The sequence below is a fragment of the Pinus tabuliformis genome, chromosome 1_1, assembly GCF_031772625.1.
Source record: "Pinus tabuliformis cultivar Carrire ecotype Pingquan chromosome 1_1, CPIR1, whole genome shotgun sequence".
In the NCBI taxonomy this organism is placed as follows: Eukaryota; Viridiplantae; Streptophyta; class Pinopsida; order Pinales; family Pinaceae; genus Pinus; species Pinus tabuliformis.
This window is the reverse complement of record NC_142297.1, coordinates 140,547,987-140,570,697: the sequence shown is the minus strand read 5'-3', so window position 1 is coordinate 140,570,697 and position 22,711 is coordinate 140,547,987. Positions and strand designations below refer to the sequence as shown.

The window sequence follows — 22,711 nt, the reverse complement described above, 5'->3', positions numbered from 1 at the left end:
CATAGTCTGGTCCATTGAAACCTTCAGGGTCTGTGTTAATTCGCCTCCCCAAATCCTGCCAATAGGGGGACTGAACCACATTAAAAGGGATACCACAAGCAAAAATGGCCTTTTCCATTGTTGAGTCACCTTGTTCTCTGCTTTGATTGTCGGGTTTTTTCAACAAGCTGCTATCTTTAGTTGTAATTGTAAGTTTGGATATCTCTTCTTCAAGCTGTATCACCCTCCTCTACTGGTTTCATGGAATTTTTTTGGCTTAGTGCTAGCAATGAAGTGAGGATTGTTACCCACACAAATTTTGCTTCTTTGAACTTTTGAGCATCATTATTCTTTTTCTCAAATGTGGTCCTCACCTGTGGATTTCTGGATTTCTCTAAAAAGCATAAACTCCAATGTCATTTACCCCTTGATGCAAAATGTGAGCCTTGACTCTTGTGTAAAAGCCCTTGTGGGTCTTGCCATTATCATATAAGTTGCACCTCCATTCACATGAACCTGCACCGCCCATTTGCTTGAGCTTGGAAACATACTTCCAAAGAAGATAGTATCATTGCTGCTTCTTTGCTTGAGGAGCTCCAGGGACGTTATAAATGACACAATGAGAAGGCTATGAATGCTGGAAAAACAGTAGATAAATCAACTTGCCAAATAAATCTGCTGCCCACACTCTTCTTCTTGCTGCCCACAATGTCCTATTATGGGAAATGTACCAAAGCTTGCCCCCAATGTTCCAAAACACAAATGCTTGCTTCCGCTGTAGGAAACTATTCTCGTTGAAGAAGTGTCAGCAATGAATGAATGGAATGCTTTCTCATAGAAAGAAAGAGGCTCTTAGGGTTTGCAGAGAATTCATTTTTTCTTTTTCAAATAAATGTGAAAATCAGTTAATTAAGTGTGTGGAGTGATTAGATCTGTCTTTTAGTCAATGAAGTTTATTTTTGCTGCCTAAGGATCCCATGCATTTCATGGGTGCTTAGATGGTCTCACAAAGCAAAAAAAAATGACGTGGAAAATGCTGGGATTTGCACTGAAATGGCCTGGAAATGCTGCCGGCTGTACCATACAACGTTTCCAAATTGAGCAATGCCTTATGGTATGGCCAGCAGCTCTACATCATTTCATACCCATTTCTGGCCATTTCAAGCATTGGTATACCATCTGCGGGAGCGTTCAGAGGGAGGAACTCAGCAAGGGAGAAGAGTCAAGAATTTGACACTTGGGAAAATCTTTGGAAAAATTCAGCGAGTACAAAAATTTCAGCAAGGGAGAAGAGTCAATAATTTGACTCTTCTTGGGAAAAAATTTGGAAAATTTCGGTGAGTACAAAAATATAAAGAAATACACATAACTCGATGAATGTTTTTTGTTGATATTCAATAAAGGACTGTTTTCTGGGCTTCTTACAGAAATCTTGGCAGTTTTCTAAAGCCTTTTATAGTAATCTGGATGTTTTTTTTGTCTTTTTACTAAAACCTGGGTGAAAAACATGATTGATCGTGAGTTAGTCAATGCAAGACAAACTTAGTCAACCGTGGGTTTGACGCTGCCTGAGTTGGGAAAATTTGTTTTCACCCAATCTGAGTCAAACTCGCAAGTCCTGTTAGCATGCTCATGGGTTATGCTTGTGCTTTTATGTTCATGTTAACATGCTTAAGATTCATGTAATAGCATGCATGCAGTTTCAATGATGAGGATTAAGCTTGCAAGGGATTTTTTTATAGCTATTCTATCTTCTGGTGAGCAGTCAGTGTATTGATTAGGACATTTAGATTTTTGCAAAATATATGTAAAATCTGGATGGTTTGTAGAGAAGGTAACATGATTTGCACTAAACTGCCTGAATATCTTTTTAGAAGAGATTTCCCTGATTCCTTTAGAACTAAACTTTACACGGAGATCCATAGATGTGTACGATAAAAATGAAATTTAACCTCATCTGAAGAGTCATTGATATATGCAGTGAAAAGACAAGCACATTGCATTCAATACATGAACGTAATACAAGAGAGCATCTGATAGAATTTTAAAAGTAGAATGAAATAATGCTCTTTAATTGCTTGTAGAAAACATGTAATATTGGAAAAAATAAGGTAGAGAAATTCCACGTGTCATCAATCTTGTTTAGTTTTTTTCCTGTTATAGTATAACATGAAAATATGTGTTCTAGGTCACTTTATTGAGGCATGTGGCCAATGCAATATTATAATGTTGAGGTTCTGCCTAGGTAGTTGAACTATGATTACCAACTTAGCATGCTGTATAGTGATGTAATGAGGAATTTCAACTTGAGAATGGTATACGTGTTTGTGGGCAGCCTACCTCGGTTTCCCATAAATATATCTGCTGCAGCATCATTAATATATGTGACATTATTATTTTCTCTCATGGGTTTTCTTTGTTATGTACATATCGCTTTGAAATCCTACACTTTCTGAAGTGAAATGTAAAAGAGATATATTTTCTTAAGAGTTCCCTGGGAACTCAATGGGGATGAAGAGTAACATTCTTCATGGAAAATAAATCAAGCAGCACTATTTTTTCTCATGAAATCTGAATATTTGATAGCACTACTTTGATAATTACAGATATATATCTTCGTTATTTGCATTTGATACTGAACGTGTATTATTTAGGATCTTTTAGTGCTGTTCATATCCATACATGATATTACCATTTGTCTTTTATTATTTCCTTTGTAATGATGGAGGCAGCCAATAACAGGAGCTTATTAGATGCTTATACATTGTATTAAGTTATCAAAGCTTCCAGTTATGATGGCAGTTTTCTGAAACATTTTCCAAGGCACTGATTCTGTATGAGATATTTACAAACTTTTATAATAGTTTCTTCCATTTAGAATGTTGTAACTAGGGTGTTATTGCCAGAAGTTATCCTTTCATGACAAAGCAGTTATAGTATTCCATGGAAGCACCTTTCACAGCTGTTCAAATTTTGTTACATTCAATAGAGAAATCTCTGGAATATTTGATGCATATCTTGGGATATCTCACTTTTTTCTTGCAGAGGGATGTTCCTGCTCGATACCTTCTACGTCTGGGGCAGGGTGAGCAGGAATTGGCAACAGATGTTGAATTTAGTCGACAAGGTCGAGTTAATGCTATGCTAGCACGGCGGTTGGAGTTGTTGGCAGAAGTTGAGAGGCTTGCAAAAACATTGCATCTACCAGAAGATGTTGGATATACATGTGAAACTGCAGGATACTTCTGGCTTTTGCATGTTTATTCTCGGTGGGAACAATTTCTTGCTGCTTGTGAAAGTAATCGGGATAAAGCTAGTTTTGTGAAAGACAGATTCCCATTTAAGGAGTTCTTCTCAGACACACCTCAACCAGTATTCACAGGCTTGTCGTTTGAACGAGACATGCGTGCAGCAAAAGGTTGCTTCCGCCATCTTACTACCATGTTTCAAGAACTTGAAGAGTGTAAGGCATTTGAATTACTGAAATCAACTGCTGACCGTGCAAATTATCTCATGACCAAGCAAGCCAAAGTTGTTGCTATGACCTGTACCCATGCTGCACTGAAGAGAAAAGATTTTCTTCAGTTAGGTTTTAAGTATGACAATTTGCTAATGGAGGAAAGTGCACAGATTTTGGAGATAGAGACATTCATACCCATGTTGTTACAAAGACAAGAAGATGGACATGCAAGGCTTAAGCGTTGCATATTGATTGGTGATCATCATCAGTTACCACCAGTAGTTAAGAACATGGCTTTCCAGAAGTACAGCCACATGGACCAGAGTCTGTTCACTAGGTTTGTTCGCTTAGGAATTCCCTATGTTGAACTCAATGCACAAGGTAGAGCAAGGCCAAGTATAGCAAAGCTTTACAACTGGAGATACAGGCAGTTAGGTGATCTATCATACGTTCAAAAAGAGCGTGTGTTTCATCTTGCAAATACAGGTTTCTGCTATGAATATCAACTTGTAGATGTCCCTGATCACCGTGGCATGGGTGAATCTGCACCTGTTCCTTGGTTTTATCAAAACCTTGGTGAAGCAGAATATGTTGTGAGTGTTTATATGTACATGCGATTGCTAGGCTACCCTGCCAGCAAAATATCTATCTTAACTACTTACAATGGTCAAAAGCACTTGATTCGTGATGTGATCAGACAAAGATGTGCCTCACATCCTCTTATTGGATCTCCAAGCAAGGTTCATAAAAAAATAATGATTTGAATACGTAATGATTTCTTAATTACTTTTGACTGTTTGTTTGTTCATTCTTATGATTAGTTTTATTCCTATTGTTTTTACAGGTTACAACTGTTGACAGGTTTCAAGGTCAACAAAATGACTATATTTTGCTTTCTCTAGTCCGAACCAGATTTGTAGGCCACCTTCGAGATGTTCGTAGACTTGTTGTTGCCATGTCCCGTGCTCGGTTGGGCTTATACGTATTCTGTCGTCGCTCTTTGTTCGAACAATGCTATGAATTACAACCCACTTTTCAACTTCTACTCCAACGACATGATAGACTTGCTTTGAATTTGGATGAAACAACTTGCCCCACAGAACGTTTTGTTGGGGACACTGGCAGAATTCATCTTGTGAGTGGACTTGAGGAGATGGAGCACATTGCCATGAGCAAATTTTATCAACTTTATCAGGTAATTTGCATGCTATTTGTTTTATTGATATGTAATATTGGTATTGTGTTTAGATCAAAATTTCAGATTAGTGGTATGCCCCAATGTTATCAAAACCTGACTGGTCATCGAACCGGTTGACCCTTGAAATGGAACTGGACTGGAACTGGACAAAAACTGGACCACAGAACTGGTTGACCAAATGATATGTAAAATATTCAAATCAAAAATAAAAAATCATGTGCATCCATGTGAATCCAAACCATATTTCCTATATATATAGCAAGCAAAGGCGCAAATAACCAAAATAGTGCTGAGTGCAATCCATATTTGAACCAAATACATCAACGAAGAGACTCTAAATGGCCTTTAGAGTCCAAAAATGAGCATAATACTAATTAATAGCTATACTCTATACTCTATACTCGTCACTCTCAATCTAATCATAAGCTTCTCACAAACTGCTAGGTCTAGATAGTACCAACCCTTGAATTGGCAATAAAGCAGCTCAAGAAATTCTCAAAATAAACCCTTGATCGGTCCAAATCCACCGACGAACTCATCTTAGAATCGCCATTTGATCAAATGAATTGTGTCAGTGAAATGAAGGGGACCTCTTAAAATAGCATGGCCTAGGGTTAGGTTTCGTGTTTCACCTTATTTTATTGTTTTTTTTTTCAAATTCTAGCTTAAGTGGTACCTATTGTTCGCTGTATTGTTTCTATTATGGAAAAATCTGGTAGGACTAGTGCAAAGCCTCACTAGGCAAGCTACCTCAACAACATCTCTCCTGTTGTTTTGTGGTCGGATGTTATCCCCAGAAGGGAGGCTTTCTTGGCAAGACTTAGAGGTTAGATGACTAGGGTTCCAAGGCAAATGGCTCTCTAGGGAGTTTATAAATAAATTACCTAGAAATTTCTTCAATAAACAACGGTTCAAGGGTGATAAGAATCTAATGTTTATGGAAGAAAGTACTGCAAAGCCTTGGAGGCCAAGTTAAGAATTACAAATGTTCAAGTACACTTTCTACCAACCCTATTAAACTAAAAAAAAGGGTGATACAAGCTAGGGTTTTTATGATATGTAAACTTATAACATGCAATAGCATAAAACAACAAAAAATAGCCTTAAGATCAACAAATGACTATAGGCTATCAAAGAGGTAAGATAGGTCAACTTTTGGGTTTTAATGGTTGAAGATGTATGTAACACAAATAAATATCTTGACATCAACCCTATTTTTTGGGACTAAAACATGCACTTAATGCTATATTTTGTTAAACACACACATGGTAGCAACATAATAGGAAAGATAAAACATGAGAGTACATTTTTTATTAACAAATGATATACATTTATAGTACATGGTGTGACCCTTGGATTCATATTCCAAGTGGTCTATTGGACTCTTTTGGCTGTTCAGCTTACACACTAACCCTTAGAGGATTAGGTGTCCAACATTCCCCCCCTTAATCCGAAGGGTTATGTATGAGTCCAAGAAGAGATCTATAATACAAAATGTGCAAAAATGCATGGCAGCACTAGGCTGAATGTGCTCTCTGAAATGTTGGTATAAAGGGCAGTGGTTTAAGGATGACCACTAACACTAGAATGCTTAGTGCAATTCCTAGAACTCTTCCAAGTCTGGCATGAAGCTGAAGTCTTCTGCTAGAGGAAGTGTTCCTATTGTTTTGAAGAGGGAAACCTTCAACCATGAAAGGGAGGTCTCACCCCGCATAAAAGGGAGAACTCAACTTGAAAAGGGAGGTCTCAACCTATGATGGTTTAAGGATTACCACCAACTCCGGAATGCTTAATGCAATTCTTGGAACTCTTCCAAAACTGGAAAGAAGATGAAGTCTTCTGCTAGAGGAAGTGTCCCCAAGTTCTTTGAAGAGGCATTACCAACTGAAGGCATGCTTAGGGCATCTTTGTCTCTGGCTACAACTCTGAAACTGGTGTGACAGGTTGTGGCTCAAGCTCGCTTGATGTGGCTTTGAAGCTTGTAGATGACCATCATTTCCCCCCTATCAGATACAAGGTGAGATGATGGAGAAAAATCAACTGCAAGACTGTTCAATACTCTTGAACAAGTTTTGACATGTGACTGAAATATCTTCTTGGTTGTTGGTGCCCATTGCCAAGAAGCGATCCATCCAAGATGAATCTTTGTTCTTGCAGGAGGTTTGTTTCTGAAACATCTGTTTGAAGAATGACTGGTTTTATGACAGTGCTTACATGGATGAAGCTCAAAACAGTGATCTTTCAGATGGCCAACTCGGTCACAGTGTTGGCATTTCACAATCTATTGCTGTGGAAGGGGGTTAGAATCTGGAACAGCTCGAGGTGAACTATCATGAAGGAATCCATCACTCTGAAACTGAATGGGCTTTGAGTAGTCTGGAATATGAAAGGACAAGTCCTTGTCATATCCAAGACCAGTTATGTGTTTGTTATGGACAAGCTCTTCCCAAGGTCTGATGATGGACTTGGGAAGTGCAAGCTGAACTTTTGCATCTCCATGTAACCTTGCTGCTTTATTAGGTACTAAATTTGAATGAACTGTAACATTATTGTCTTGCTGTTTATGGGAGTCTGTTTCAATCTTCTGAACAGAAACAGGTTCAGAATGATGACTCCATTGTTTTAATTCTTCTTGCTGTAGCTGAGATTCAAGCTCTGAAAATTCTATCTTTTCTTGTGTATACTGCAGACAGGTTTTAATATCACAGAGAGTGTTCTTGCTGATTTTCATTGTATCATGATCAGTAGAATGCATCAAGGTTTTCAAGAATTCTAATACTTCAGTAATTTGAGCCATATTCTCCATTGTCAAAATTACACCTTTTAAAAACTGATCACAACTATGACCCAATGTGGAAAAGTAACACCCACTCACAATACAAAGACACAACAATATCCTCTATAAATGTGCACCAATTGACCAGTGTGCAACAAGAAGCAACAGGTAGAATTCAAAGATGCTGCAACCGGATCAACTTGAATTGCTTTTACAGGAGTCCAAGAGAGTCTTGAAGCATACCAGGAAGCAGCTTAAGTATTCATTCAACACTATAATTCTTTCTTTCTCAAAATTTGCAAGGAGCCAACAAACTAGACAATGCAGATTGGTTCTTATTGAAAACTTTTATATCTCAACACCTGCTGCAAACAAAAAATAAAAGAATGCCAAAATACCAATATGTGTTCCCACTGGAATATCTTTTTATTTGTTGACTTCACTCTTTGAATGGCATAAATTTGTTCAAACTCAGAGCCGCTCCTACAACTGTGACCCTTCTATTGACATAAATTGGCAAACAGAGAGGAGGCATTCCACATGTGCACAAAATAAATATCCAAAATTGTCCAGGGCTTTACTTCTTGAAGCAATGAGTCCTCAAAACAAAACCTATGGACTGTAACTACACATCCTAATAGGTTGATCCTTCGGATTTCGACCAACGTTTGTAACAGACCTGATCTGAGCAAAATGCCATTCACACTTTTCCGTTTGATGTCAATTTCTACAGAATTAACAATCCCTTTACATTATAGAGTTCAGGCTTCTGTGATCCATATCAAGTTTGTGAGAGATTTTTCGGCGAAAATCACATGGAATACCATATGTCGACGCGTTTCGAACCAACTAGTGTGGTTCATCGTCAATGAACCACACTAGTTGGTTCGAAACGCGTCGACATATGGTATTCCATGTGATTTTCGCCGAAAAATCTCTCACAATCCCTTGACATACTGAATTATCGAATTTCATCTACAGTTCATGCTGAAACCGATTCAAATCAAACATCATTTGCTCTAATCAGATACGATTCACTTCATATGTTTCACTGTAAATTTTTTTGCAGGAAAACTTGCCAATATTTGATCCAAAAAATTTGCATGTGCAACAAAATTTACCATTACAAAAACACCAACTTGAAAAAGTTGTGATTTTGTAATTTATTCAGGGACCATTGTCGCCACGGCTGACGCTACATTCTTTAAAGCCCGAAAGCATTTAATGGATACAGTGTACTCAACGAAATTCAACGAACAGATAAAAACTTTGCACAGAGGATATGAATCGACGCATAGAGAATGAGGACTACATTGTCTGGAATCAAAATCGATTTTCGCTATCCCTATCTCAGTCGCATAGAGAGGAAACAAACAGATTTCTTGAGAGAAGCCAAATTAGTGGAGCGTTATGAGGTAATAGAAAACCTGAGAAATGAAAGGACTGAGTGTAGGCAAGGATTGAGAATTATTGTAAGCACTCAGGTGAATTGATATGTCACAGCTGGCGTTTCTCAGAGCTACTATAGAGCTGGGCAATAATCACCATGATGGTCCGAGCGGTGGTGGCCACACAGCGTTATATCCCACGTATATGCAGGGAGGCTAATGACCACTTTCAGAATTCACAATAGAACTGAGTGAGCAGGGATGAAGACGATCTCAACGTTGGAGAAAATTGCAGAGACTACATTGCCAATGAACATCCAAGAGCCATAAACCAATTGTGAATATGAACATTGAATGTGAAGGATTGAACCAACTTTGAGAATGATGGAGCAGGAATAATGATCGCCGCTAACCTCCCTTATCTGCGTGCAAGTTTGATGCGTATATGGAGTAGGCTTACAACAACAAAAGCCACTAAATACACAACAACAGGAGCAGGCTTACAGCCACAAACCACGAAATCTTGGGGAAGGCGTGAGTAGCCGCAACGGGCACAACATTCAAAACATTGAAATAGAACGAGAAGAGAGGAATGGTAGGCTTCCGATATGCCTAACCTTCACGGTTAGGGCAATCTCGGGCAAAGTCACCGCACTGATAACAGCTGCCCCCGCCACTGCTGCCGTCGCCACCAGCACCGCCACCGTTGGTCTTACTTGAATGAGCGCACATCAACTGCTTCCTTCCCCGAGCACTTGCTCGAATGTATCGGTCCCAATCTTGCTCAAGTCCTCGTCTATGTTTCACGACAAACGCAGAGATTTCAGGTTCAATTCTCTGCAATGTCAATCCTTGCAATCCATGGTTGTTTCGAAGGACCTCTCGATGCAGGCGGGGAACAGATTCCTAGAGCCGAATGCTGTTGAGCACACTACAAAAGGACGAGAAAAACAACAGTTTGGAGCATCATAATTTAGAGCTTGGCGATGGCGGAAAGAGTGAAATGTAAAAAATTGAGAGTGGGAGCGGGAGGCAGATTCATATGCCGTGGATGGAGCTGAAAGTTCTAAAGGTCGTCTTCAAGCTCAGCGTCAACTTCAAGCGCAGAAAGGCTGAGCGTTTTGTATGCAGGTGGAGCAACGACAGGAGCAGCGTAGCAGAAGGAACATGCCAGTGGAATAATAGTGAGTCACAGGGGAATAATGATGTGTTCAGGTCAATGGAAGCGTCAGAGCTGCCAGGATTTTCTATTTGGGTTAGTGTGCGCAGAGAATGCAGCTAAAATATGGCTGATAGGATTTCAGAATAGAGAATTTAAGTCGCAGAGGGCCAGGACTGCTCACAACAGAGGAATGGTAGCGCTGATAGAGGTAACAACCTCTATTCTAAGAAATGCTCAGAAAAGTATAATCAAGAGGAGAGCATTGGTTTACAAAGGCCACAGAAACAGGTGGCTCACACTTGAGCAGGGCAGGAGATCGCCCGCTCTGATACCATGTTAAACACACACATGGTAGCAACAGAATAGGAAAGATAAAATATTAGAGTACATTTTTTTATTAACAAATGATATACATTTATAGTACATGGTGTGACCCTTGGATTCATATTCCAAGTGGTCTCTTGGAGTCTTTTGGCTGTTTAGCTTCCACACTAACCCTTAGAGGATTAGGTGTCCAACAGATTTTACCTTTTTAAAGTTATTAACTGCTGTTGGACACCTAATCCGCTAAGGGTCTTGGGTGTGGAATATGAAGAGTCATTGGAGTCCAAGAGACCTTGGAAGATGAATCCAATGGTTATGGAAAATGTATTAATATGTATATCTTTGTGAATAGAATGTATTCAACATTCTATCTAAATTTTCCTATCATTCTCTGTGTGGTGTTTAACATGGTATCAGAGCAGGCGTATTCTAGCCCTGCTCCAATTTGAGCCATTGGTTTTGTGGTCTCTCTATTCATGGCAATTATGCTATCATCCTCCATTTGATGAATGTCCCATCAACTAAATTCTAGTTGCATTCTCTGCCATCTTTGTCACAGTAACTCCTTTGTCCTCTGTCTATCTGCGAGAATTTGGAGCGTTGAGTTCTGCATGCGTTGGCTCATACTCATCCCTGTGCAATGAACCTTCTCCTGTACGTTAAATTTTTGAACATTGGTCGATCCTCTGCATTGAGAAAAATGTCGTGCGATTGTTCATTTGGCATTATGGTGATGGCTTGAGTCTGCTAAATGGTGTGTTTGAACTAGTATGGGCATGGTACGTTTGAACTCTGCGTATTTTATGTGCTGCGCTGAGTTCCTTTTTTTGAAGACCGTACACTGGATTCGTAACTGTGTAATGGGTTGAATATTTGTGTGTTGAAGACCAAGCCCCGTGCATATATTTGTCGTATGGTATGCTGCATTCTTTTGTTCTCTGTGAAGGCTGTGAAATCCATGAGTAATGCTTTGTTAGTGCTGTGTTGGTCAAACTTTTGTGTGTGCTTGTTTGAAGAATAAATACTCCTTATTTGTGTGTTGTGGAAAAATCATATTAATATGAGATATGTGCATTAAACTATATCGAATTCTATGCATGGTAATCTCCATAAAATTCGTTGATATTGGATGGTATAGTGGTTGTTGATATATGCGATGGGAGTATATGTGATAACATGCATTGTGGTGGGCATACATGGTTGAAGTTTTTGATGGTCATATGTGATGGCAAGGTGCTTTGAATAGTTTTTTGAAGACCATGTTAGTGCATACATATATTATATATTTGTTTTGTGATTTGAAGTTTTATGACCATATGTGTGTTGAGCCCTTTTTTTATTTATGAAGGTTGTGAGTGGTATGTGGTGTATTATGGCATGCCATATGTTATATATATTGGATAGTATATGATTGGTGATATGAATGTAGTGCTTAAGTTCAAAGCATAAAGTTAGTTGGTTATACTATGAACATATATTATATGCTTTGAAAATCCCTATATGAATGTTGAAGACTGTGCAATAGTTGGTTGTTGATTGGTTTCATGTTGATTGTTGAGTGTAATATTGGTGCACTTGTTATGGATCTAATTGGTGAAGTATTAGAGTTCCTCAATACTTTCATACACTCCGCTACTGTTAAAATTGGCAACTAGGGCCAAACTCCATGTGGGTCACCTCATTTATGGCAGCTGATATTTTTCCTAGATTCCTCTCGTCGAGAGGTGTAGGATTGATCTAATGATCATCCGATTCCGACAAGTATTTATGGAGATATGAATTTATTTGTATTTACTTGACAAATTGTCAAGGTCGGCCAACAGTGAAATGTGTGGCACACATGCCCAGTGAATCATATAAATACAAGAGAGGTCGATTCATTTTCTCCTCATCTCATCTCACTCACTCTTCTCTCTCTCTCCTTAGCTTTGGGTTATACAAGGAGCAGCGCACACGTGGGAAGGAGGACGCATTAGGGCAAGGAGGATGTTGAAAGGAGGACACAAAAGCTACTGAAGGTCTCTTGGACCTGTGTTGACCAAGCGTTGACTCATCAAGGGTGCGGTTTTGGTGTGGCTACCTCTCCTAGGCAGGCTACAGATTTGGCACAAAAATCAAGGCAATCTGTCCACATGTTTGACCAACATTGATTGCGCTAGTTTTGGGCAGTAGGATGACTTCAGTCAACAATAGTTTGACTGTGTTTTTGGGGCTATTCAAGGGTTGTTTCTTCAAGCTGTTCGAGGGTTAGTTGACCAGAAATTGACCAAACATATTGGAGGTCAATTTCAACTCGTTTGACCAAGTTTGACTTTGCTGATCTAGGGTTTGCTGTTGCTGATATAAAATTACAGAATTCTGATTTTGTACTATTTCTCTCTGTTGAACTATTGAAGATAAAAGAAGATTTGATCAAAGGGTTTCCCCGCATTGGGGTTTGTCCCTGGCTAGCCGCCACATCTTGTGTCTCTTGTCTTGGCTTGTTTTCTGTCGATCGTTTAATGTTCTATCTGCACTTTACTTAATGTATATGTGATTTCTAATCCGTGGCTAATAAGAAGAAAAGAAGTAAATCTCTCTAAGCATTTAACATACCATAATTTAACATGGTATCAGAGCTGAGGTGAAGACAAAGCCCAAGCAAGAGCAAGAGCAATCATCGAAGAGAAGGTTGACAAGGCTATCCTAAAAACTTCATGGGATCCTCAACACTCTTCCTCGCCGAAGACAAGCTCTCCGTGAGAAGTCTGACTATCACGGATGGAAGATGTCTCTTGATCTGACTTTACAAGATCAGGAAGTGTTGGACCATGTGAGAGGCAATATTGTTGCGCTTCCATCAAATGCATCCGATGCTGCCAAAAGCAAGTGGTCCAAGGGATAAGTCAAAGCAAAGAAGATCATTCGGGACTCTATCGACAAGCGCCTGGTGGCCTATGTTTCCGAGCTGACAGCCTCCAAGGAAATCTACGATAGACTAGTGAGTTTATTTAAAGTTAATGATGCAAATCAAGTTCCGTTCCTTAGAAATAAGCTGAAGGAAATTAAGAAGGGCAAAGATGAGAGTATGTAAGCATATTTCTTAAGGATCACCGAGATCAAGAATGATCTCCTATCTATTGGGGAAGTAGTTCCTGACAGGGAAATGACTATCACAACTCTTGGAGAACTGCCACCTGAATGGTATATATTCAGGACTACTCTTCTCAACAATAATGTCATCCCAGGATTTGAGGAATTGATGGCTAGATGTATTCAAGAAGAGACAAGGATGGAAGAGCAAGAAATGCCCGCACTTAAAGGCCATCCCTCTGCCTTTTCTTCTCATGCTAAAAGAAGAAACAATTATGGGGCTAAATCCAAAGGAAAGGCTGGACCTAAGGGTGGAAGAAAAGGTCGATGTTACAATTGCAACAAAATGGGCCACTATGCGAGGGAGTGCCTTGATAAAAGGGACTCACACCATGACGATGACCAAAATCACTCTCAAGGCAATCAAAGGAATGGCAAGTCCAATGGCAGAGGTAAAAGAAATGTCGGAAATCAAGGAAGAGGACAACCCTTCAAGAAGGCAAGAAACTCTAGGTATGAATATAACATTGCTAACAATAAGCAAGATGAATATTGTCTACCAGTGGCCCTCTCTACTACTGCTCTCCCGAACACGCTGGGAAATTGGCTTATTGATAGTGGTGCGTCAAGGAACTTCACTGGTTTCAAAGAAGCTCTCTCTAATCTAATAGAGAAGGAGACCAACTTGGAAATCTTGGGGACAATGCAAAATATCCCGTGAAAGGCATAGGGAATGTCACTCTTCAATTGAATCAGGGTAATACAATTCATTTACAAGAATTCCTATATGTACCTGATTTCAAAAAGAACTTGGTGTCCGTTTCCACAATGGAAGACAAAGGCTACAAGGTAACCTTCATCGATGGCAAGGTACGTGTATGGAAAAAGAATTTTAAAGAAGCTTTCACTCTTGGGTTTCGAGTCGATTCATTATATCAGGTCAGAGGAAGTCCGTTGGGTGTCATGTCTTGTGACACATCACTTCAGTCCGAACTATGGCATCGGAGGTTTGCTCACCTTCATTATAAAGCTCTACCCAATGCAAGACAAATGGTGACATGGATGCTCGAGTTCTGAGTAGAGCAAGAAGGTGTATGTCCGGGATGTGCCGAAGGGAAGCTCAAAAGGGGACCATTCCCCTCAAGCCAAAGCAAGACCTTCGATATATTGCAGTTGGTTCACTCAGACATATCTGGTATGATGCCTGTGAACTCCTTGGGAGGATATTTATATTACCTCACTTTTACAGATGACTATTCTCGCAAGACTTGGATATACTTCTTGAAAAAGAAGGATGAAGTGTTCACTTGGTTTCGTTTCTTCAAAGCCTTGATCGAGAATCAAACCGAAAAGAAAATCAAAATCTTAAGGACTGATAGTGGGACTGAGTATGAATCCAATGAGTTCCATGACTTTTGCAAAGAAGCTGGCATTAAGAGGAAGACTACAACACCATATAATCCTGAGCAGAATGGTGTGGCGGAAAGGAAGAATCGTACGATTATGGAAGCTGTCTGTGCCATGCTTCACAACCAAAGACTTACGAAGTTTCTATGGGCCGAAGCTGCGAATATCGCCGTATATGTCCAAAATCGATGCCCTCATCAAGCATTGGGTTCCAAGACTCCCGAAGAGATGTTCACTGGTAAGAAACCTGACGTATCTCATTTTAGAATTTTTGGAAGTCCGGTATATTTTCATGTGCCGAAGGAGAAGAGGAATAAATTGGGTGCATCTGGAAAGAAAGGAATCTTTGTGGGATATAGCGAAAACACTAAGGGCTATAGAATCTATGTGGCCGGTCAAAGGGAAATCGAGATTAGCCATGATGTCACCTTTGACGAAGATATGGCTCTTAGCAAAGTTGACAATCTTCCTACCCAAAGGGGATATAAAGAAGCTGACACCAGGGAACCAAAGGAAAAGGAAGATGAGACAATGCCCGATGTGGAAGAACATATGGATCCTATCGATCCCTGCAAGAGCCTTCCTCTTCTAGGAAGAGGCTTTCATGGCTTAGGGGGACACTTGATGATGCTGAAGGGCACATAGCACCTAGGGGAACCTTCCGCGAAAGTAAGAAGCCGACCAGGTATCAGGGATACTTGACCATCATGAGCACGATCATCCAAAATGAGCCTTCGTCATTCGCAGAAGCAGTCAAGCATCAAGTGTGGAAGGATGCGATAATTGAGGAATATGAGTTCATCATGAAAAACAATGTTTGGGATGTGGTCCCTAGACCCCAGGACAAAGCAGTTGTCACTTCGAAATGACTTTACAAGATAAAGCATGTAGTTGATGGAAGTGTGGAAAAGTATAAGGCTCGTTTTGTCACTCGTGGCTTCTCTCAGAAGGAAGGTATAGACTGTGACGAGGTATTTGCACCTGTTGCCCGATATACCACCATTCGCTCGACCATAGCCCTTGCTGCTTCGCAAGGATGGAACCTACATCAGATGGATGTCAAGATCACGTTCTTGCATGGTTCGATCAAAGAAGAGGTCTATGTGGAGCAACCCGAAGGATTTGAGATTCATGATCGAGAATCTCATGTGTGCAAGTTGAAGAAAGCCCTCTATGGGCTGAAGCAAGCACCCCGAGTGTGGTATGAGAGGATCGATAACTACTTGATGAAGTTGGGATTCACTAGGAGTGAAGCCGACCCTAACCTTTACTTTAAGGTTGAAGATGACAATCCTCTCATATTGGTGCTGTACGTCGACGACCTCTTTCTTACAGGTGCAGACCCTCTCATTCACAAATGTAAGAGGGAGTTGGCTTTTGAATTTGAGATGAAGGTCCTAGGACTGATGCACTATTTCCTAGGACTAGAAGTCTGGCAGAAGCCAGGGGAGATTTTCCTATCTCAGGGAAAATACGTGGTGAAAATATTAGAGAGATTCGGTATGGTGGACTGCAAGCTCGTGACTACCCCGATGGAGCTTGACTTCAAGAAGTTAAGCGGTAGTGATACCGTACCTGTTTTACGAAATGCTACCGAGTATCGTCAACTCGTCGGAGCATTTATGTTCTTAGTGAACTCCTGTCCGGATATATGCTTTGCAGTCAACACGTTGAGTCAACATATGGTTGAACCTCACCACACACATTGGATTGGTGCCAAGAATTTGTTGAGATATCTTCGTGGCACAATCGCTCATGGGTTGAGATACACTGCTGGAGATGTGAGACTACTTGGATATACCGACGCTGATTAGGCAGGCAGTGTGGTGGACCGAAAGAGCACTTCTGGGTGCTGTTTCTCTTTGGGATTTGCCTCGATATCCTGGATGAGCAGGAAGCAAAAGTCAGTGGCTTTGAGCACTGCCGAGGTAGAGTACATTGCTGCTAGTATGACCTCCTGTGACGTGGTCTAGTTGCGAAAGCTCTTCAGTGAGCTGTTTGGATTTACATTGGATACCACCGTGATCCTGTGTGACAATCAGAGCGAGATTCGTTTATCAGAGAATCCTGTATTTCATGATCACTCCAAGCATATCGATATCAGGTACCACTATATTAGGGATATGGTGCAGCGGGGAGCAATAAGGCTCCAACATATCGGTACAGATGAACAGGTCGCGGACATTTTGACGAAGCCCCTAGGAAAGGTCAAATTCTTGACTTTTCGAGAACGACTTGGTGTTGTTTAGAGACCCTCTTATGAGGGTCGAGTATGATGTATTGAGCTCTGGGAGCTCCAAGGGGGCGCGAGGTACTTCTTGGAGCGACATGCGACCATAGGGCGACTCACCATCCACCGATGGTGCACTATGTACAGGGTGAAAGGTTCAACCTTCCCCTGTGACACCCCATGGCAACTGTAGGACATGATTATTAGTTCTCCATGGCGACTATGGAACAGGATGATTAGTTCTCTTGTGGGCCAGGATGATTAGTTCTCTTGTGGCGACTGTTTGACAAGATGATTAGTTCTCTTGTGGACAGGATGATTAGTTCTCCTGTTGAGGCATCCTACCCATGCAGTCTGGGACTCATGGGAAGTACCTCTCATTTGATCAATGAGTAGGGAAATGGGGTTAGGGACCATTAGTAGTAGTATCTACTGTACTCCTTGGGCTAGGATGACCTCCATTAATCTGGGATGAATGATACTGATCTGGGATCAGTGAAAGTGGTATGACACACTCTGAGACTGACTTTGGGTTAGTGGAGGATGGTAGGATACATTCTCAATCATTTCTTCTTCTTCATAGTTCGAGCAGAGCAGAGCATAGCAGGGCCAAGAGTGCAGGGCAGTGAATTTGATGGCTGGGATAGTAGCGATGGTCAGATGGATTGCAGATGGAGTTCTCCCTAGTTGAGAGGGAGTGTTAAAATTGACAACTAGGGCCAAACTCCATGTGGGTCACCTCATTTATGGCAGCTGATATTTTTCCTAGATTCCTCTCGTTGAGAGGTGTGGGATTGATCTAAAGATCATCCGATTCCGACAAGTATTTATGGAGATATGAATTTATTTGTATTTACTTGACAAATTGTTAAGGTCGGCCAACAGTTAAATGTGTGGCACACATGCCCAGTGAATCATAGAAATACAAGAGAGGTTGATTCATTTTTTCATCATCTCATCTCGCTCATTCTTCTCTCTCTCTCCTCAGCTTTGGGTTATACAAGGAGCAACTCACACGTGTGAAGAAGGGGGATGCATTAGGGCAAGAAGGATGCTGAAAGGAGGATGTAAAAGCTGTTGAAGGTCTCTTTGACCTACGTTGACCAAGCATTGACTCGTCAAGTGTGTGGTTTTGGTGTGGCTACCTCTCCTACGCAGGCCACATATTTTGGCACAAAAATCGAGGCAATCCGTCCATAGGTTTGACCAGCGTTGACTGCCCTAGTTTTGGGCAGCAAGTTGACTTCAGTTAACAGCAGTTTGACTGTGTGTTTGGGGCTGTTCAAGGGCTGTTTCTTCAGGCTGTTCGAGGGCTAGTTGACCGGAAATTGACCAAGCATATTGGAGGTCAATTTCAACTCATTTGACCAAGTTTGACTTCGCTGATCTAGGGTTTGCTGTTGCTGATATAAAATTACAGAATTTTGATTTTGTACTAGTTTTCTCTGCTGAACTATTGAAGATAAAAGAAGATTTGATCAAAGGGTTTCCCCGCATTGGGGTTTGTCCTTGGCTAGCCACCACATCTTGTGTCTCTTGTCTTGGCTTGTTTTCTGTCGATTGTTTAATGTTCGATCTACACTTTACTTAATATATATCTGATTGCTAATCCGTGGCTAATAAGAAGAAAAGAAGTAAATTGCTCTAAGCATAGAACATACCAGAATTTATTATCGATTGAGAACACAATCCAAATGAGCAAAGATTCGCGCTCTGACATTTAGACCTGTCTACAATATGCACAAGAAAAGATCGATTTTTTGCAGCTTGAGTCACAATTACAACCAGATGAGTTACAACAACGCAAGCATCATTTTGAACTTGTTTTTGTTCAGAACAATCCTCTCTTTGAGATTGAGACAAACTCCCATCAACTGCCAGAAACTAATAAAGTCATTGAAAGAGTAGATTTGCATGCATATGCAAAAATTCAGCCCACACTTCCTAAGCCCATGATCATCAGACCTTGGGAAGAGCTTGTCAACAACAAGCATAGAGAAAGTCTTGGATATAACAAGGAGGTATCCTTTCATACTCCAGATTATTCAAAATCTATCAAATTTCAAAGCATTGGATTTCTTCAAGACAATTCTTCACCTGTTTCTGCTCCTCAACATTCACAACAGATTGTGAAATGCCAACATAATGACCGAGTTGTCCACGTGAAAGATCACTGTTTTGATCTTCATCAATGTGAGCATTTTGGTTAGCACACTCATTCTTCAAACAAATGCTTCAAAAAGAAGCTTCTTGCAAGAAAAAAGATTCACCTTAGATGGATTGCTTTTTGGAAATGGGCTTCAACAACGAAGAAGATATTTAGATCATACCACAAAATTTGTTGTAAAATTTAAAAAAGTCTTGCAGTTGAGTTTCCTGCATCTTCTCACCTTGTATCTGACATGGGGGGAATTGATGATCATCTACAAGCTTCAAAGATACATCAAGCAAGCCTGAGCTACAACTTGAACTTGTTGCCTGAGCCTACAACCAAAGACAACCATACCCAGATTCAGAGTTGTAGCCAGAGACAGAGAAACCCTGAGCGTGCCTTTGGTTGATGGCCTTCCTTAAACCATCGCAGGTTGAGACCTCCCTTTTCAGGTTGAGGTTCTCCCTTTTTCTGCAAGTTGATACCTCCCTTTTCTAGGTTGAAAGTCTCCCTTTTTAGAACATTAGGGACACTTCCTCTAGCAAAAGACTAACAACTTCTTTCCAGATTTGGAACTGTTTCAGGAACTGCACTAAGTTTTCTAGGTTGAGACCTCAATGTTCTCCCTTTTCAAAACAATAGGGAGCTTCTTCCTCTAACAAAAGACTTCACCGCCTTGTTAGATTTGGAAAGAGTTACTGGAACTGCACTAAGCATTCTAGTGTTGGTCGTCATCCTTACCATCACCAGTTGAGACCTCGAGTTCTCCCACCTTATGCCATCATCTTAGAGAGCACATTCAACCTATTGTTGTCATGCATTGTTGTATTTTTTGTATTATAGCTCTCTTCTTGGACTCGTATATACCCCTTCGGATTAAGGGGGGAATGTTGGACACCTAATCCGGTAAGGGTTTTGGGTGTGGAATATGAAGAGTGATTGGAGTCCAAGAGACCTTGGAAGATGAATCCAATGGTCATGGAAATTTTATTAATATGTATATCATTGTGAATAGAATGTATTAAACGTTCTGTCTTAATTTGCCTATCATTCTATGTGTGGTGTTTAACAACCGCAATCAATAGGACAATGACATATAGATGTAAAATTGCTATAAAATGTAAATTTAGACCAAACCCTAACCCTAGTTATTAAGAAATAAAGAAAAGTGAAATTTTTAAGGTGATTCCCACAACTGACTAGTACAATGGAATCATTTAGGGCGAGGTCATTGATGGAAGGACTTGGATAGAGAGGGTGGAATCCTACATTGCTTCTCTTAGAAAGCCTAGTGACTTCTATCGTAGGAGATTTAAAGTCAAAGGATGCATGAAAACAAGTTCCTTTGATGGATTCTTGAATGACAAATTTTGCATAGTTACATAGAAACAAGAGTTCATGAAATATAGTGCGCTTTTTAATATAGCACAAGATAAACCTTGATTTTAGAAAATAACATGCAAATTGGAAGAAAATAGCATTAAACTTACATGATTCAAGCAAGAATCACTTGATCAATCCATATGATAGCCTCTCCATGCAAAAACGTCCTTCCCAAGACAATTTGCACCATCATTTAGCTATTGCGTCCAAGAGAAGAAAAGACAAGAGCTAGTGCACACTCACTCAAAAGAAGAGAGATGAGTGTTTGTGATGATGATCCAATGAAAATGACTTCCCTCTATTTATATGACAGAAACTAAGTCATTTTTTTATTAATTGATGATGAAAAAGCCCTAAAAATTTGCATAACGCATTCCACTAGGCTAATAGATCATAAGTTGACTTAGAAATAACTTTACAAATGATAAATCATAGTAAAAATGTCATGAATCTTCCACTTATGTGAGATAAGATTAGACGAGATAATATTATTAATGTCCTGTTACCCACTGCCAGTGGATGATCCCATAGGAGAATTTTTCTCCTAGATTTTTCTTCATCCGAGATCCAACAAACCCTGACAACTGACAGTGTAGCTGATATTGTGCTAATTGATCTTGACTCCTTGAGTAGTCATATGCCCCCCCGCTCATCTGCCGAGAGCGTATGTTTGAAGGTGGGCCATCCAGTCGTAAAGGTATGTCTTTCATTGTGCAATCCGATGCTTATACTTGATTTTCTTGGGCACACTTGGGTATGGATTACTTGGTGACTTGGAAGAAGGCTGGGTTTCGACTGTAGTCTTGTTTCCTCACCCTAAATGGGGGGTTAATCTTCAACCCTAGTACTGTGGGATCTTCCCTACTGGCTTATAGCTTTAGGATGGGTACTACTTGGGAAACCCCAATTTTGGTAGCGCGGTCCTGTTTTCCAGTTCCACATTTTTCACTCCCCTCCGCACATTGAAGAAATTTCAACCCCCACTCCGGTTATCAGTTTTCCTTATCACTCCATGCATTTAGTTTTAAATCCAATCATGATAAAAATTCTAAAATCTGGAAATGATAATATTTTTCTGAAAACACAAATTTAGAGATTTCACAACCGCTGAAATTGGAGAAATAAAACACAACAAAATTATGACAGCTACACACAAAAAATAACACAGTGATTTTGGGTCAATGTGACCCTGGAAAAACCCCCTACAACTCTTGGGGAAAACCAGTTTGAGAGCTCTTATTTACTTCTGAAAATGCTTTTATAGAGAAACTGAAATACACAGTAAAAATTCCAGCAACCACAAATTACAAATTATCTCGATTTTCGTGTTTGAACTCCACCTCGAAAATCGTGTCAATCAGCAAACATCCAAAACAGAAATTTTCCAGCAATAAAACAACATTAAATGCTATATGGCCAACCTCAGAGAGCGTGACCAGAATTTGTTGTACGGAATGTATGGACAGAACGACTGCCTCGAAATTTGTGCCCAAATCTGCCTCGAAATTTGTGCCCTTGTTGCTGTCCCTCTTCCTTGATTTCTGTGCTATCCCTCTTCCTCGATATCTGTGCCTTTCTCCTGCTGTATGATTTTGCCTTGGGATGCATGCCAATAAATGCTGCTGCCCAGATTTGCTGAAATGTCTTCTTGCTGCTCTCCTTCACTTCCTCACTACTCAGAAATTTTCTCCTTGCTCTCTCTTCTCTTTCTCTCAAATGCTTATGAAAAAATGAATGATATTTTCCTCTTGTCTTCTCCTTTTATTCTCTAAATGACCTTTTGGGTTACCCTATGATCTAATGGCTGAGATTCATTTAGATCTAGGGATGAGAATAAATGTGCATTTAATTCTCACTTTCTATTTTTTAACTCACCCACTTAAATAAAGACCCACTTACCCTTTTATTTCCATAGTCACTTTTTCACTTTCATATTCTTCATTGACTTTAATAAAGCCACCTTTAAATTAGAATATAACTTTACCACTTATAAAGTCACTTTTAAATTAAATTGATTTTATCACTTATAAAGTCAATTTAGGAGAAAAGTAAAAAATAAATTTGGACACTTTTCCCTAGGCCAAAGATCAAAGCCTTAGGGAACCACTTGTCCTCTGGTACCCAAATTTTAACACTCCCTCTTATTGAGGAAAGTGTTCCTCACCACTCCCATCTTGTCT

General features: G+C 40.1%; 1 protein-coding gene across 1 annotated transcript in view; it reads left to right on the top strand.

The window, feature by feature from the left end:
• EMB2765 (P-loop containing nucleoside triphosphate hydrolases superfamily protein) overlaps positions 1–22,711 on the top strand; it is a 278,516-nt gene that overhangs the window by 208,280 nt on the left and 47,525 nt on the right. The window contains exons 13-14 of the mRNA XM_089391649.1: positions 3,025–4,179; positions 4,284–4,634. Of these exons, the coding sequence (XP_089247775.1) occupies positions 3,025–4,179; positions 4,284–4,634 (1,506 nt within the window). The remainder of the gene's footprint in view (positions 1–3,024; positions 4,180–4,283; positions 4,635–22,711) is intronic.